The sequence below is a fragment of the Epinephelus moara genome, chromosome 16 (assembly GCF_006386435.1).
Source record: "Epinephelus moara isolate mb chromosome 16, YSFRI_EMoa_1.0, whole genome shotgun sequence".
Classification (NCBI taxonomy): domain Eukaryota; kingdom Metazoa; phylum Chordata; class Actinopteri; order Perciformes; family Serranidae; genus Epinephelus; species Epinephelus moara.
In genome coordinates this window covers 32,621,762-32,636,784 of record NC_065521.1, presented here as the reverse complement: position 1 = coordinate 32,636,784, position 15,023 = coordinate 32,621,762, and the positions used below count along the sequence as shown (strand labels likewise).

The window sequence follows — 15,023 nt, the reverse complement described above, 5'->3', positions numbered from 1 at the left end:
CAGCACTAGTGGACCTGATTATTATGGCGAGGAATTCCAATGTGGTTTTCATGTTAAAGTGTTTTACAGAGTGTCCTCTGAGCTTTTAATTCTGCGGCTAAATGGTGACGAGGGATCATTTTTCAACACGCGCAGTTATTACTGGCAGAGCAGAAGAGACTCCATCCCACCGGAAACTGACTGAAACAAAGTCCTCCATGCAAGACAAGCGTCTCCCCGAGGCTGCATAGGTTAATCACACTTTTAACCTTCACACATGAAAGAGACGTCATTGCCTGCAGAATAATGCAGAGACGCTGCTCTCCCTGCTCCTGAGGGGCCGGAGCACAGTCAGAACTAAATTTGATAATAGCTCTGCTTCAGTATTCATAGACAGAAACAAACCAACTAATGATGAGTGAATCAGGGGATTATCGTAACGTATGGCACCATATTAACTGCTGGATTCAACCACCTCTCCCTCTAGAACAATAATGTGCAACGATGGCAGAAAGTGGCCATCTTTCATCAGACTGCAGCACTGGGTGACACCTCTCAAGGGCTTCGGGTGTTAGAATCACCAGCGTGAAGGTCTAAACCCAGGCATGTGCCCCCCCCCCTTCACACAACTACACCCAAAGGTACAAAAGACTTTCTAAATCTGTTCTTTCTTTGACCTAAACTCTGATTAAAGAATATCCAGCGATGTCTACATCTTGCAGGCCAAATGTGCCTCACAGATTGATGCCATGCCTAAAACTTATATTATATTTCACTGAACTTTGTAGATAATAAACAGGACTTACTGGTTTCTTTCCCACAATGAGCTTCTCAACCTTCTGCACCTGTGAGACGTGGTCTTCATTGGTCTTGAGCTCTCGCTTACGGATCCTCTCGTAGATGCCGACCAGAGTCTCCCGAGGGATGTCCTCCCCGTCATCCACACCTGGCACACAGAGCAGAGCACAGTTATTATACACTATACAGTAAAACTCAAGGCTTTTATTAAAAGGAAGGATTTTATTTGAGGTGATAAGAGTGAGGGGAGAAATGAATATCTCTTCTAATATGACAAGAACATGATATATATCAGAGGTGTGGCCTCGAGTCATATGACTCGGACTTGAGTCAGACTGAAGTCACAAATACATGACTTTAGAATCGACAAAATCAAAACAGACTCGCAACCCGTCTTAAATTTTAACACCAATGACTCATGATTTCATTTGGACTTGAAAGAACTTGATACCTTCCCCCCAAGCACAAAGACATGAAAGAATGTTATTTAAAAAGTCTGCTGCATATCAATTCATTTCCCTTCATTCACAAAATGTCAAAAATTATTTAACCTTTATTTAAGTCCCTTGAGATGGTAATCTCTTCTCTGAAAGCAAAGCAGTAGCATTTCTCAGTTACATGGACGTTTAACATGGCTTTAAATGTCTAGCGCTAATCATTAGCAGCAAGTCGACACTTGATTCCCCGGATCCACTTTGACCCAGTGTGACAGCATCCAGTCACGCTGCAGGAGAAAACCATGCAGCACTAACACTACATTGCTGAGCGCCACTTGGGAGAAAGAATTCCAAAGATAATTTCGTTCGCCTACAAAACAAAACTATGCCACACTTTTGTGCCAAAAACATAACACTTGCCTAGGGACTGCAGTTGGAAACTAGCTACTCAGCTAAAACTGGCACATTTACAGAAATGTTCATTAATGTGCACTATCCCTGTACAAATAAACAAATAAATAAAATGAAAATGAAAATGTGGTGGTCAACAAAAAAAGGATATGCTGTGCAAAACCTGACAAGGACAGGTCGGAAACATACAAAATTGATTCTGTTGTGGCGCTACTTTTTCAAGATTAAGCTCAGCAGAACTCGTTTGAACAAATAAATACAAATTTTAAAAAGCATTTATGGATCTTGTAAATTTAATATTCCATTTCTCTGTTGTTAAAATGGCACTGCATTTTGTAAAGAGCAAATTATGACTTGTTTATGACTCAAAGTTTAGGACGATGGTTCTCAAATGGTGTGCTGTGATGCCAATCCAGGTGTGCCGTGGGATTTTGTGATAACCACACATAATTACTAAAATATTCAACTGAGCCAATACAAAACGTTATGAATGAATTTTAAATTGACTGTATCAGTGTGTTGTGCATACCCATTGCCTAATAAATTTAATTTAACCTTGATGGGGGACCTACTTGTCACCGTTCGTGCGTGGGAATTTTAAGTGTGTGACACATCAAAAGCCTTGATTAGCAGCCAGTGTGAGGGATGATAACATTTAAAAGGAGAAAGCTGTGAGCGGGACAATAGGTTGCTTTATAGTACAGAGTAAATTACAACAAATCGCCAGCGAAGACGACCTACCACTGAAAGAAAAGAGTCAGTAGACAGTATCACGAAAGCTACCTGTCTTCTTTTTCTTATTTTTATTGCCTTATGTTGTGATAAGAGAGATAACACACGTTATAGAAGCTGTTGTGCACAGATATAAATACGGGTGTGCCTTGAGATTTTGGCTTGCCTCTGGGTTAGGACTTGGGACTTGACTTTGACTTGTCAGGCTTGACTTTGGACTTGAAACGTGCTTGTGACGTGCCAAACAATAGCTCGGTCTCACATCTGATATGAACTTCAAACCACGCCCAAGGGTGTACTACGCATGTGACACATTTTATAATGTGAGTAAATACAATGTGTTCACAAATACTGCGGTGCTGCATCCTTGTGCATGATTACGTCACTCATTAGTTATGTTACCTCTTAAATTCTTGATAAAGTCCTCCAGCTTCATCTTCCTCTCGGGTTTGACGTTGGGGCTGTACATGTCAGTGTTGAGGAGGATGATGGCGAACGCCAGGATGAAGATGGTGTCGGGGTTCCTGAACTGCCGCACCACTGTAGGGTTACAGATGCAGTAGCGCTGGCTGGAGACATGAGACAGGAGAACAATGTCACCCATCTCAACTTACGGCCAAACTCAGGTTACACACACACACACACACACACACACAGACACACACACAATTCTGCTCATAGTGAGGAAACATTTTCAACACTGCAAGAAGAAAACAGAAGTTAACACCAGAGCTGCTTCTCTTTATGTAACAATGATTATCTACTTAACGCAGCTGTGGGGAAACGCAGCAGCAATGGCTTTTCAAAAATCAATAAAAGGCTACATTAAAAATGCTTCTAGAATTACGATCACAAAGCATCATCACATGTCGTATTTTAGGGATGTGTAAATATGTGTTCAGTGTTTTCCTGGGCAATTATATGTCTTTGTTTGTTGTGTTTAAATGCTACATGTCAGTGTTTGATCTAACCTGAAGGCTTCAATGAGCCGCTCCACCTTCTGGGCTTCACCCTGAACACGGATGTGGTTCTGAAATTTCCTGAGAGCCTCGTCCAGCTCCATGCCCTGGAAGTCCATTTCATCCACCACACAGCTGGGGACAGACGGAGACAGAGAAATTAAACACAAACATGGCAACAGTTTCTGTGATCATCACCAATTCCTTTGTATGTTAGAGGGCTAAACTGGCCTTAATCCTATCATGGAGATGTTTATAAAAGAGGATGTTAAAGTGGATTTACGTGCATATTTGTGCCAAGAGTAATTATTATTAATGAGTTGGGTTTTAAGGAGTTTCTGTGCCACGTTTGGACAAGGATCCTGGACTTCAGTATATTTCCACAAATTTTCATTTCACACAATTTTATCTTTCCTTCACTCGCTTTCATCTAGTCATAGTTAGGTTTAGGGAGAATCATACTTACTCCAAGACATCTCTGTTGAACTGCTTCTGTCGATTGCCGAGGAATTCTCCAATCATCTGCCGGCTCAGCCCCTTCCTCTGCAGCAGGAAGTGAGCCACACCAACCGGTGTGTCAGGGATGAATCCCCTCTCAGTCAGGTACTGGATGCCCTTCTCTGGCTTCCTGATAAATCCACATTTAGATGCAGGTAAGTTCAAAATATATCGCCCCGTGTGGCTTTGAATTCTTGAAGAAAAATGTGTTATTCTTGCATGCCTCCATGGTGAACGAAGAATCCAAAAACTCGAAAAAATCGTAATAAATTGAAGTAAAAAGGGGGGTTGTATTTAACAGCAAAACTATATTAAAACATCATTTGCAAACTCTCACATAGCTTGTGCAGTAGAATAAAAGTCTCATTTATCCAGTCGTATGCTCAGTACTTCCCAAACAGACAGCCCTTTCTGAGAGGAAACTGAACTACAGGTGAACCTTATCTATGCTCTCTTCAAAGCCAGACTCCATTGACATAAACAGTAATTTTACCTCACTGAACACAGGAGCTGCTGGTCTACCACTGCCTTGATCAGTCGTTTGTTTGTGTTATTGTGTGACATTGGTAAATCCGAACTCACCCTTTAAAACACCAAAGTCACACAAACTGATTGAGGCAGTGGCAGATCAGCAGCTCCTGTGTTCTGTGAGGTAAAATTACTTTTTTGTCATTGGAGTCTGGAGTTATATGAGAGCACAGACAAGTTTCATATTTAGTTGAGTTTCCTATCAGAAAGGGCTGTCTGTTTAAGAAGTACTGAGCATGCATCTGGATAAATGAGACTTGGATTATAGTGCAAAAGTTAATTAATTGTGACCCCCTTTTACTTCAAGTTATCGGGAATTATCTCGATATTGTTTTAGATTCTTCGTTCACCATGGAGGCAGGTAGAAAAAACAGTTATCTTCATGATTCCAATGTTATACATGGTAAACAACTCACATACAAGTGATCATTTTGTGGGTGTAGTATTCCTTTAAAGTAGTTTTAACGCATACTTGATACTTTGACTAGAAATGCCTCTTTCAGCTGTATCAGTCTATATTACAAAGAAATAGAAAGAAATTTTGTTACACCGCAGTCATATACTACAGATGAACAGTCTTCTTCTGTGTAAATATCTTTTAAAATATATTTGCATTTGACATTAATAGAGCTGATTACAGTTTATAGTACAACACAAGGTGTGTGAATGATGTTCCAAGAGGCTTCTCTAACATCACCTCCATTTATTAAACCCTTAATCCCTGCAAACACTGGTCAAGCACCTGCTCCACCACAGCTGAGTACCTACTTGTTGAAGAGATTCAGGCCGATGCGGTAGTGTCTCTTGCGAATAACATCATTACTGAAGATGGGCGAGTCCCAGCTGTTGCGAGTCTCTTTGTGGTAAGTCTGCTTGCTGAGCGTCTGCTCCCGCAGGCTGTCTCTCGACGAGGACTCCGAGCTGCAGTTGATGGTGTCGTTAGAGTTGGATGTGCTATTGATGCTGTCGTTGTCCCCGTCTGAGAAGTCAGATTCGGACTTGCTCTGTCTGTTGGCCGAGCCGTTGATGGCTAAGTGGCTCTCCAGCTGACGGTGGCGGTGGCGCAGAGGTGCGTCATCGTCACGGGAGGAAGCTCGCGGTGGGGGTCCGTGTGAAATGTGTTTAGGGCTCGCCTGAGATGACGTTACGATGTGACCATGCGGTTCATACACAGGCGGCCGTTTGACAGAGCTACGCTCAGAGCGGTCGCTGAGCTCTGCAGAGCTGTCACTAGGAGGTTCTATGGTCAACAAAGGAAGATGGTCCATTCTAAGACGCTGCTCTTGGCACTCTAGAGAAGGAGTGCTGCGGCAGCTCGTGTCTGTGTCACGACCCTCATCTTTAGGGTCAATAGGCCAGTAGTCCTGGGAGGAGTTGACTGACCGCAACCGCAAGTCTGATTCTGTGCTGGAGGGCTGATCCCCTGACCTCGACAGAGCCATAGAGGGGGACATGTCCTCCTCATCGATGAACAGAGTGACATCACTATAGGATGCCAACGTTTCATCGTGCATTCGTCCAGCTGCCCTGCGGTGGGACTTCACCTGATAGGGCACCTCCCTCTCCGCCTTAGCACAGCCCATGGACTCAGGGTCAGGACCCTCATCCCCCTGAAGGCTGCGACAGTTCAGTGCATCATCTATCGACTCAGCCAGAGATTTAACCTGCCTGGAAAAGGCGTCCTCCAGCTCTGTGATGGCATCTGTCAGGTCACCCTGCGGGGTTGGGTGAGATGCCATGTTGGCCTGTTGGTGGACCTCTATATCTCCACATTCAGACTGCACCATGGACAGCGGGGTGCCGTCCTCTGTCATGGACACCTGTCTTCCTTCAAAGTAGGAGCTGTGCACTTTCTCAGGGCCCTCAAACGAGAGCTGCATCCTCATGTTGGACAGAACAATGCGTCTGGACATGCGGTTCTCAGACATGGAGCTCCGGAGACGTTCAAAGTTTTTGTTCATCTGATACTGGCGGAAGGCTGTCTGGATGGTGCGCGCCGCATGCCGGGTTATGAATCGTCCACCATATTTGCGCTCCAGCATCTCCACCTAGAGGAAAGACAGGGGAAATTAGCTAACTCCACCAACCACTGACCGTTCACATCGTCACTTTACATCCACTAAAAGTGTTTGTTTTTGCCACTGACAGGCTTAGATTGTTATTTTAACTGTCTGACAATAGTATGGAAAGGATCCCTACAGAGATAGACCTTTTTGTTGAAGAGTAAGATCCTTTTTGTTTAACCAGAAACAGCCCCGAAATCATCAACCCCAAACCCACCAGACTCCATTGAAATAAACAGTAATGTTATCATCATAGAAACACACTTCATTCAAAGCTGACAAAAACAAAATAAAACACTCAAAAACCATCTTATTTCATCTTTTCACTTCTCCAACAATCAATGACTCTGGTTATTTTAAATCAACCTTTAATTTGCCCAGTTAGATGTGGAAATATGCTGCCTCTATACATGCTAAAATGACTGTTTATTTAAATGGAGTCTGGTGGAATTGGTGATTTCAGGGCTGTTTCTGGTTAAAAAGGATCTTATTCTTCAAAACACGTCTATCTCTGTAGGGATCCTTTCCATAAGTCGTCAGGCATTAATAATAACAATCTGAGCATGTCCATGGCAGAAACAAGCACTTCTAGTAGATGTCTATTGATTGATTGTCCCTTGTGGTTACACTGCAGCCTGCTTTGTAGCTGACTGCTGCAGCAGTCTCGCTCAATACTGGACCCATTTCAAAAATGTTGTTCCCATTAGTCACTTTGACACAAAAACATGGGCAAATAAGGTCCAAGTTGAAAAATACCGATCTTACCCTTTAACTTAGTTTTCTTAACTGCACATGGTTTATAGTCATTCTCCTGGATGTCAATGATAATTTGCTTCTCCAGCTGCTCTGTGACAATCGAACAACAGCTTTTCCTTCTTTATTTGAACCAAGAATAATCTGACACAGCGAGGTTTAGGATAGGTAACCCACACACAAGTCATAAGTTTTAAAGAGAAACTGAACATTGAACACTTTAAATCTCTCTTGTGAAGAAACTTAGAGTACCTGTTTGTCCTGGAGGTCAGCGGAGAGCTCATAGCTCTCAGAGAGCGAGCGGGACCGCTTGATGGCCTCCTCCTCGGCCTGCTTACGGAGGATGGACTGCGAGTGCTGGAGCTTGGGCCGACGGGGTCTCTGAGGCCCGGGCTGAACCCCGTGGCTGTAGAGTGGGCTGTCGAATCGGTCAGGGCTGATGGCCGAGCCGTGAGTCACCGGGCCTTGGCCATAGCCGGCTCCACCATCCAGGGAAGGGCCGCTCTCATTAGGCCTTCCATCCCCTTCCACACTGCAATTAGAGAGCAAAGGGATGGTTAGAGATTTGATCTTCTCGCTTCAAAGATTAGACAATGAGAATTACATTTAGAGTCAGAGTGTGATACAACTATTATCAGGTTAATAGCTGTATTTCTGTCAGAGCAAACAGTAGTTTAACTTCAGGGATTTATGGCCTTTTATAAAAGAAAATCCTAGAATGAGTATCCTAGTCTCTGTTATGGGATATACAAACACATATGGCATTAGAGAAGTGAACTGCAGTGTGTGTGTAAATGAGTGCAGCCATTTCTGGGACGTGCTGATTCTACACTTTTATGATATACAGTGAAATCCACATTTATTTACCCGCCTAAGCTGCCTAATGCTTTTACAAATCTGTATAATAATTACTTTTGAAAATATGACAGCCGTAGATTTGCTGTGCCACATTCAAAGAACACAAATGCCACGTAAACACTCTCCAGATATTAAACACACCTGTCCTTGAGGGATTACCCCTTCCACAAACAACAAGAAGAAAAACAAGGTTACTCACTCACTCTTACATTCTGCCGTATTACAAGAGCCCTGCTTATTGCGAAAAGACCGTCTATTTTCTATAAATTGCCAACTCTTCCTCCAAATCTTGTCCACCATTCTGTCAGCCAAGTGAAGTCCAGAGTACACAGGCCTCTCCAGGAAACCAAAGTTTATGCCACCTCCAGGACCAATCAGTGACCGACGGGAGTTACATCATCGCCGGAGCGACGACACACTGTTCCAATGCACGTTACAAAGTCCAGTTCAGGGCAGAATGACAGAGCAAATACAGCTTCAGCGGTCCCTTAGAAATAGCCGAGATGTGGGTGCATGTGGTGCCCACCTGCTCTATAGCTAACATTACACTAACAGACATTTCTTCTCCTCCATGGTACAGTGCATTCACAGTTCGCTGGCAGCCTAATGTGTTTGAACTGTGACTCGGCACACCCATACAGTGTACACAATCCACTTCCTTCATTAGACAACCTCAGATCAACATTCAGCAACGACAGCCGAGAGAAACGTGGAACTAAATATGGTGAAAAGTTCATACAGCAGATGTATTTGTAAACACTGTTTGTGACTATATCAGTTAAGTTACACTCCAAACTGAATACAGATTTACTGATCTGCAACCCCCCCAAACAAAGTGTTTTCAAAGGATGGTCATTCATGGTTCACTATAGCCTGTGATTACTTAAAGCCTTGTAGAAATTTCAGGCTCAGGCATGTTGCCCGTGTCTGCCTGCTGCAATGCATACTTATCATTTTGCAAATCTGAATCTAATTCACAACCTATAATTTGTCCCTTTCTGTCTGCCGATTCTTGTCAAACAGAGAACGTGCAAAATAACATAAATCCAAAGTTTACTTGAACTGATTACAACTCATACAACTGAGTTGGCTTCTCTGCAAGAGTGTCAGACACTTCAGCTTTGTCGACCAATAGAAATGCTTTTAAAAATAACCTCGTCCAAAAGAGGCACTTCTGCTTTTAAACCACTTTACACATCAAGACATGCGGTCATGCTATGGCTGCAGAACAACCACCAATTATTTTAAAGCAGCATCCAGAAATGATTTAGTCTGATTGTCAGTGAAGATTCTCAGTCATCCAGGTCATGGTAATCTTAAGTGCTATATCATAGGCAACTGGACTTGCTTGATTTTTTATTTTTTGCTTGATCATTTTCAAGAAACTCAAGTCCATTTGCCTACGATACAGCACTTAAGATTAGGTCTGATTCCAACATTTAGTGCTGACCCTACACCAAACAACTTTTCAAGCAATTTCACTGATGCAGACAAATTTCCATAGTTTTTCAATTAGTGCGCGCTGCCGTGATCTAGATCATTGGGTGTAAGGTGGTCATAAAACTCAGTCCAAGCTGTCTTGAATCAGTTTTTTCTTTTCTTGCTATTCCGACAAAATCAAACATGTTTAACATTATCCTAAGTTTATAGTCTTGGCTCGTGCAAATAGTGAAGAGTAGCTGCATTCTCTCCAGCACCAAACAAGAAGCAGCAAGTTGGGAAAACAGTAAATATGGAGGGGACTCCTGGGAGACATAAAAACGTGAACAAGTCATGGTTCTCTTGTGGTGTGGCAAAGAAGGAAATACTGGTGGAGTTATGAAGCGAACAAGAGTCTGTGTTTAATTTGGAGTGTATCTGATCCATTAACCAGCACTTATTCAGTGAGAAATCTTCCTTTTTGAAACAGTTCACCTGTCATTCATAGTCTCCACCCACTAAAATAGCACAGCTAACCAATGGTGTAGTATTTTTCACCAGCAGCAGGATGGAATATAACCTTAAATGGAACCTGGTTGAAGTCTTGCAAATGGTGACCCTGCTAAATCCCCAGTCTTTCCAAAATCTTTCAGTCTGTGACTAAAAACTCACATTATCTTCAGATGTGAGAGGGTGTCAGAATTTAGTCTTTTAAAAGCCTCTTCAAAGTCTTGGTCAGCATTAGGTGGTGTTTAGATGCAGTTGGAAATATTATCTCGTCCTTAAGTAGCGCAGGTGTTCACTTCCACTATGCTACAGCAGAGAGAATTCTTGTGCATCCATTCGGGGTCAGCCAAGGCCACCGTGACACAGGAGAACTTCATGGTACATAAATGCTAACCGACCCCCTCAGGGCAGTAGGTACACACAGTGTTGTAGCGTGGACCAGCACACAGCAACAGGGCCGACAGAGGACGCCTTTACACTGCTGGACCATCACAGAAACATTGCACATTGCACAGTGCAGTGAAAATCATACTTTATTGCATAATCGCCATTGGGATGAATCTCCCCAACCATCTGTCGTGGCAAACTGTGACGCCGCCATCCCTGGAGTTATAAGTCACACCTTGCGTGCTGTCACAGCACCAGAGTACAGCCGGTGGTGATTTTCAGTTTCATTATTTCTTCATTAGAAGTTTGATTAGTGACCTGGATAAAGTGCTGATGAAAGGAAACTTTTGGGTAAAGATGTATAAGTCATACTAATATAGAGACAGCCTATATGACTGGAGAGGACTGGACATGTAAGAATAATTGTATAGGGAAGAGTCACTGAAAATATGCAGCACAAGTTGCAATGTTCAATGATCTTAAGGAAAAAATTAAGATAATAAATGTTCACTGATATGTGGAAAATGTCTCAACAACTACTGGATGGATCCCCTGATGTTTCATCTAGTGTTATCATCAGGTCAGTTCGACCAATATTGTGGTGTTAGCTGCAAAACTAATAACATTCCCATCAGCCTCAGCTACAATTTGTATTAGGGATAATTAGCAAATGCTAGCATGCTAACATGTTAAACTAAGATCGTGAACATGGTAAACATTGTACTTGCTTAACATCACCTTGTTAGCATTGTCATTGTGAGCATGTTAGGATGCTGCTGTTAGCCTTCAGCTCAAAGCTGTGCTGTGTCCAATTAAAGCCTCGCAAATGTTCTTTCCCGAGAATAGCGAAGGCATGACACTCCCTACTCTCCCTCTGATTGGCCAGTGCCAGTAGCTAGTTCCTAAAATGTTGAGGCAAAGGGTACTTGCTGTAGCTCTGGTTGAGGGTGAGAAGCCATCAGTAAATAGTTTTCTGGGCACAGGGAAACAGAGATCTGTGTGGGTACATGAGACCCTGGATCACAGGGAGTACCACCAGTTGGTCCAGGAGCTTCTCCTCAATGATGGCCGTTCCCAGGCATATTTTAGGATGCCTCGGGGGCAGTTTGACAACCTGCTGTCTATCGTCAGGCCGTATAGCTCTGGATATCCAACAACCGCTACCACCAGTTTCTCCTCCATTGTTTACCAACTGTAAACTTGTTGTCGTGACCACCACAGAAGGCCCGCCTCTCAAATCATCAGATTGGACAATGGGAAAAAAAGCAGAGATGACGTGAAGCGAGTGAGCGCCAAACGAGAAGCAGCAAGCAAAAACTTAACTCTCATTAAAAACAATTACAAAAAGCTGCCTCCTGCTGCTGAAACCCTTTCTGTGTGATCGGGGCGGGTCATGCCTTCATCATCCTTGGAAAATAAATTTGCTTCAGCCTCAAAGAGCTGCAGACTTTTAGTTTTATGATGTTTTGTTTTCTGCTGTACTGTTTTGCTGGGAGTAATTGCCTTTCTATTGTTTTGCCTAATTGCGTAATTATTAACGCACCAAAATAAATTTCAATTTATGTAATATGACAGTGTAACTGTGGGTATGAGAATTGAATCTGCACTGAATAACTGAGAACACGATAAACTACAAGCTGCTTTTAATAGCTACTACAGCGCTCATCTGGGGTTTGCTCCATCACCCCGTCACCTCCGAAAACAGTCATTACTTTAGCTGTAGTACTGGCGTTGCCTTTCCCCAGTGGGACCTGGAGCCAGCGTCTTTCCTTCCATTTTGTTCTTTCTGCTTCACTTTCTATCAACCAAGAATCCAGACTGTGTGCGACTGTGGGTGTGCAGAGGAAAGAAAGCGGGAATAAGTGCTGCAGTTCTTTTTTGCTCTGAGGTCATTGAATACTCCTCTGAGTGAGGTCAGTTGCTCATGATGGCGGGAAAAAGGGGGAGGAAAAGGGAAGAGAGAGCAGTATTTTAAGAGCTGATGTTTTAAGCTGTAATGGATGTCGAAGGGAAAAAAGGAGTGACCTACAGCAGAGCAGGAAGTTGCATGACGTTATTCCAGAGAAGAGACAGAAGTGACTCCACATGCTTCAGAAGAACCCTCTGAAAGTCATGTTTATACAACATGTTGTATCCATAACGTATGAGGATCGTAGAACCAGTGTTGAGAGGTGAAGGATGAAGCGATGAGGGCTCTCCCAGGAGCACTTCCTGATACTGACTGTGCCCTCCTTGAAATATGATCTCACGACATCAGCCAACGACTGCTTAACGGTGTCTGTCGCTCAGTCTGGCTCTTTATCCACCCGGAGCCCCCGTTAGTTCTGATGTCGGCATGGATAAGCATGTCAGCTCAGCTGGCAGTGATTTTCAGCCATGGGATCCAGGGATTTGGGGGGTGGATCGGTGGGGGGGGGGGGGGTCGACCATCTCTCTTCCTCCCCTCCTTCCCTCTCAACACATCCTGAACAAACAGGCCCAGACCCCTGCCCAGGCCTCAACCCGTTCCATCAGTCGGACCTGAGGGAGAAACATTCCTCCATCCCGGAAAAGAGGAGTCACATCTACAGGAGTTCTGGGAATAGAAGAAGCCTAATGAAGTGCAGGCTGGAGCTACAGAGGAAGAGAGGGCTGCAGTGTGGAACTAACATAACTCCCAAACCAAGTCGCAGAGAAGACGGAGAAGTTTCCAAACTGCTTTGCGCTCGCATGTTTTTCCAATCAACTTCTAATTTGTGCTTTGAGATGTTTTTTCTGTATAAGAAAGCGTAATTGAATTCCCCATTCAACTGTGGACTTAAAAGTCACTGAAGTGAGCATTATGCTAAATATTTACAGAAAAATCTTTCCATATGAGATGTATATGCAGTATTCCAACTTCTCTCCACCCACCTGTTAAGACTTGCCCTTGTAATTTTTTATTTTGGGTTTATGTCTGTTGCTTTATTTTTTATTGTGAGGCACTCATGAAGTTTGGTTCTTGAACAGTTCTATATAAATAAACTTGGTGTTAGTTGCAGTGTGTTGGAGATGTCTGCGTTCTCTCGAATATAATGGAACTAGATGGCAGTTGGGTTGTGGTGCTCAAAGTGCCAAAAAATTACATCTGAAAAACTCGAAACCTAGAAATCATGACTTGGTTATTTAAGATAATTCACAGACTTTGTTGTGAGCAGTTTCATGTAGGAACTATTTTCTTCTACTGAACTACACCCGCCAATCGTATCATCACACAGAAGGAAGCGTGCATCTACTGCTAGCTCACCTAGCACCACTGAGCTACCTCACGTTACAGCTCAGCTGCAGCGGATGCCATTAATGTTTACGCACAATCACGAGCACGAACTTCTCGTCCATGAGTAGATGCACTATTCCTTCTGCGCAGTAACACGGATGGCGGTTGTAGTCCAATACAAAGAAAATAATTCCTACATGAAACTGCTTACATGATCATGAGTAAAAGGGTCATGAGTTTTTAAAATGTACTTTTGGCACTTTGAGCACCACAAGCAGAGCTCCATCTTGTTCCGTGACATTTAAGAGGAGGCAGACATCTCAACAGCTGATATCTCTCACTCGGCTGATATCTCTCACTCGGCAAATCACAACAAAACAAGATAGATTAATAAATAGCACCAAGAGGGAAAATATAAATTTTTGGATTTTTGGGTGAACTGTCTCTTTAAGTAACCTTCTGTATGTTAGGAAGTAATGCTAATGGATGAACACATTATACCATTTTGTATTGGCAACATTCAACTGCAATACCAACATGATCGCCAAGGAAGTCTGATCTGCCGGCTGAGGCTTATTTTTGTTGGTGATGCACAGACGGGCAGATGGTGATGGGAATCTGATTCTTTCACAGGAGCTTAATATAAAATATGTGTAATAACACTAAAGCAACACATATAAATGGCTCTCCTGCCTTTAAGTGACAATTCTGTTTTTATGCCTGTGTATAAAAACATAGCCAGGGAACTGACCCCTTTCAGTCAATTAAACCTATCAAACTTCTCCCCTCCGCATGCACTGACAACATGTGCTCCGAACACAACAAAAGCAGATGTTTTCTCTCTCTTTTCATAGCAGCTCAGAGAGCTCATAAATACAGATGCACACACCAGCCTTCACAACACAGATGTGAGGGAATAGATTTAGCAGGTAAAAGTTTAGGAGACCACACAGCAGCATGTTAATGAAGTCCAGCATTAAAGGGTAAACCTGCCAGTAAACACTCAGGTATATCAGCACTTTCAACACTAATAACCATACTTAAGGATGATTTTGTGACAGCTATAACTAGACAGCGAGGAGCAGGTTGGGGATTTATAGTTGGACACGGCTGCAAACTGGAGAGCTGCACTGGCCAGCAGACTGACAGTATCACTCTTGAGAGTTTGCAGCAGACAGTATACAGTCGACTGGTGCCTCATAAGACTCGTGGCTGATAACTACTGTAAGTTGTGTACTTGAGTTTGACAGCTTTAGTGCCTGGATGTCTCTGCAAATCAGAAACTGTCATCTGGCAGCTAATCTGATCTGAAACCAACAGCCTTGAATGTACTTTAATGTATCTGCTTGACTGCTTAATGGCTTCAATCTGCATGCTAAAAGAAGTTTTCCCCAGATTATTATTACGCTTTGGATAAAGTGATGTATAAACTCAAGGGTATTAAAGAGAAACTTTGGTA

The 15,023-nt window shown here is 43.1% G+C and overlaps 1 protein-coding gene across 8 annotated transcripts in view; it reads right to left on the bottom strand.

The window, feature by feature from the left end:
- LOC126403592 (IQ motif and SEC7 domain-containing protein 1-like) overlaps nucleotides 1–15,023 on the bottom strand; it is a 128,445-nt gene that overhangs the window by 11,436 nt on the left and 101,986 nt on the right. For 7 of the 8 annotated variants that reach the window (XM_050066344.1, XM_050066345.1, XM_050066352.1 and 4 more), the window contains 6 exons: nucleotides 7,411–7,690; nucleotides 5,111–6,390; nucleotides 3,783–3,944; nucleotides 3,329–3,451; nucleotides 2,760–2,926; nucleotides 786–925 (listed from right to left, as the gene is read on the bottom strand). In XM_050066344.1, the coding sequence (XP_049922301.1) occupies nucleotides 786–925; nucleotides 2,760–2,926; nucleotides 3,329–3,451; nucleotides 3,783–3,944; nucleotides 5,111–6,390; nucleotides 7,411–7,690 (2,152 nt within the window). Of the gene's footprint in view, nucleotides 1–785; nucleotides 926–2,759; nucleotides 2,927–3,328; nucleotides 3,452–3,782; nucleotides 3,945–5,110; nucleotides 6,391–7,410; nucleotides 7,691–8,215; nucleotides 8,371–15,023 lie in introns of those variants that run through there. The other variant, XM_050066348.1, reaches the window with a different exon arrangement.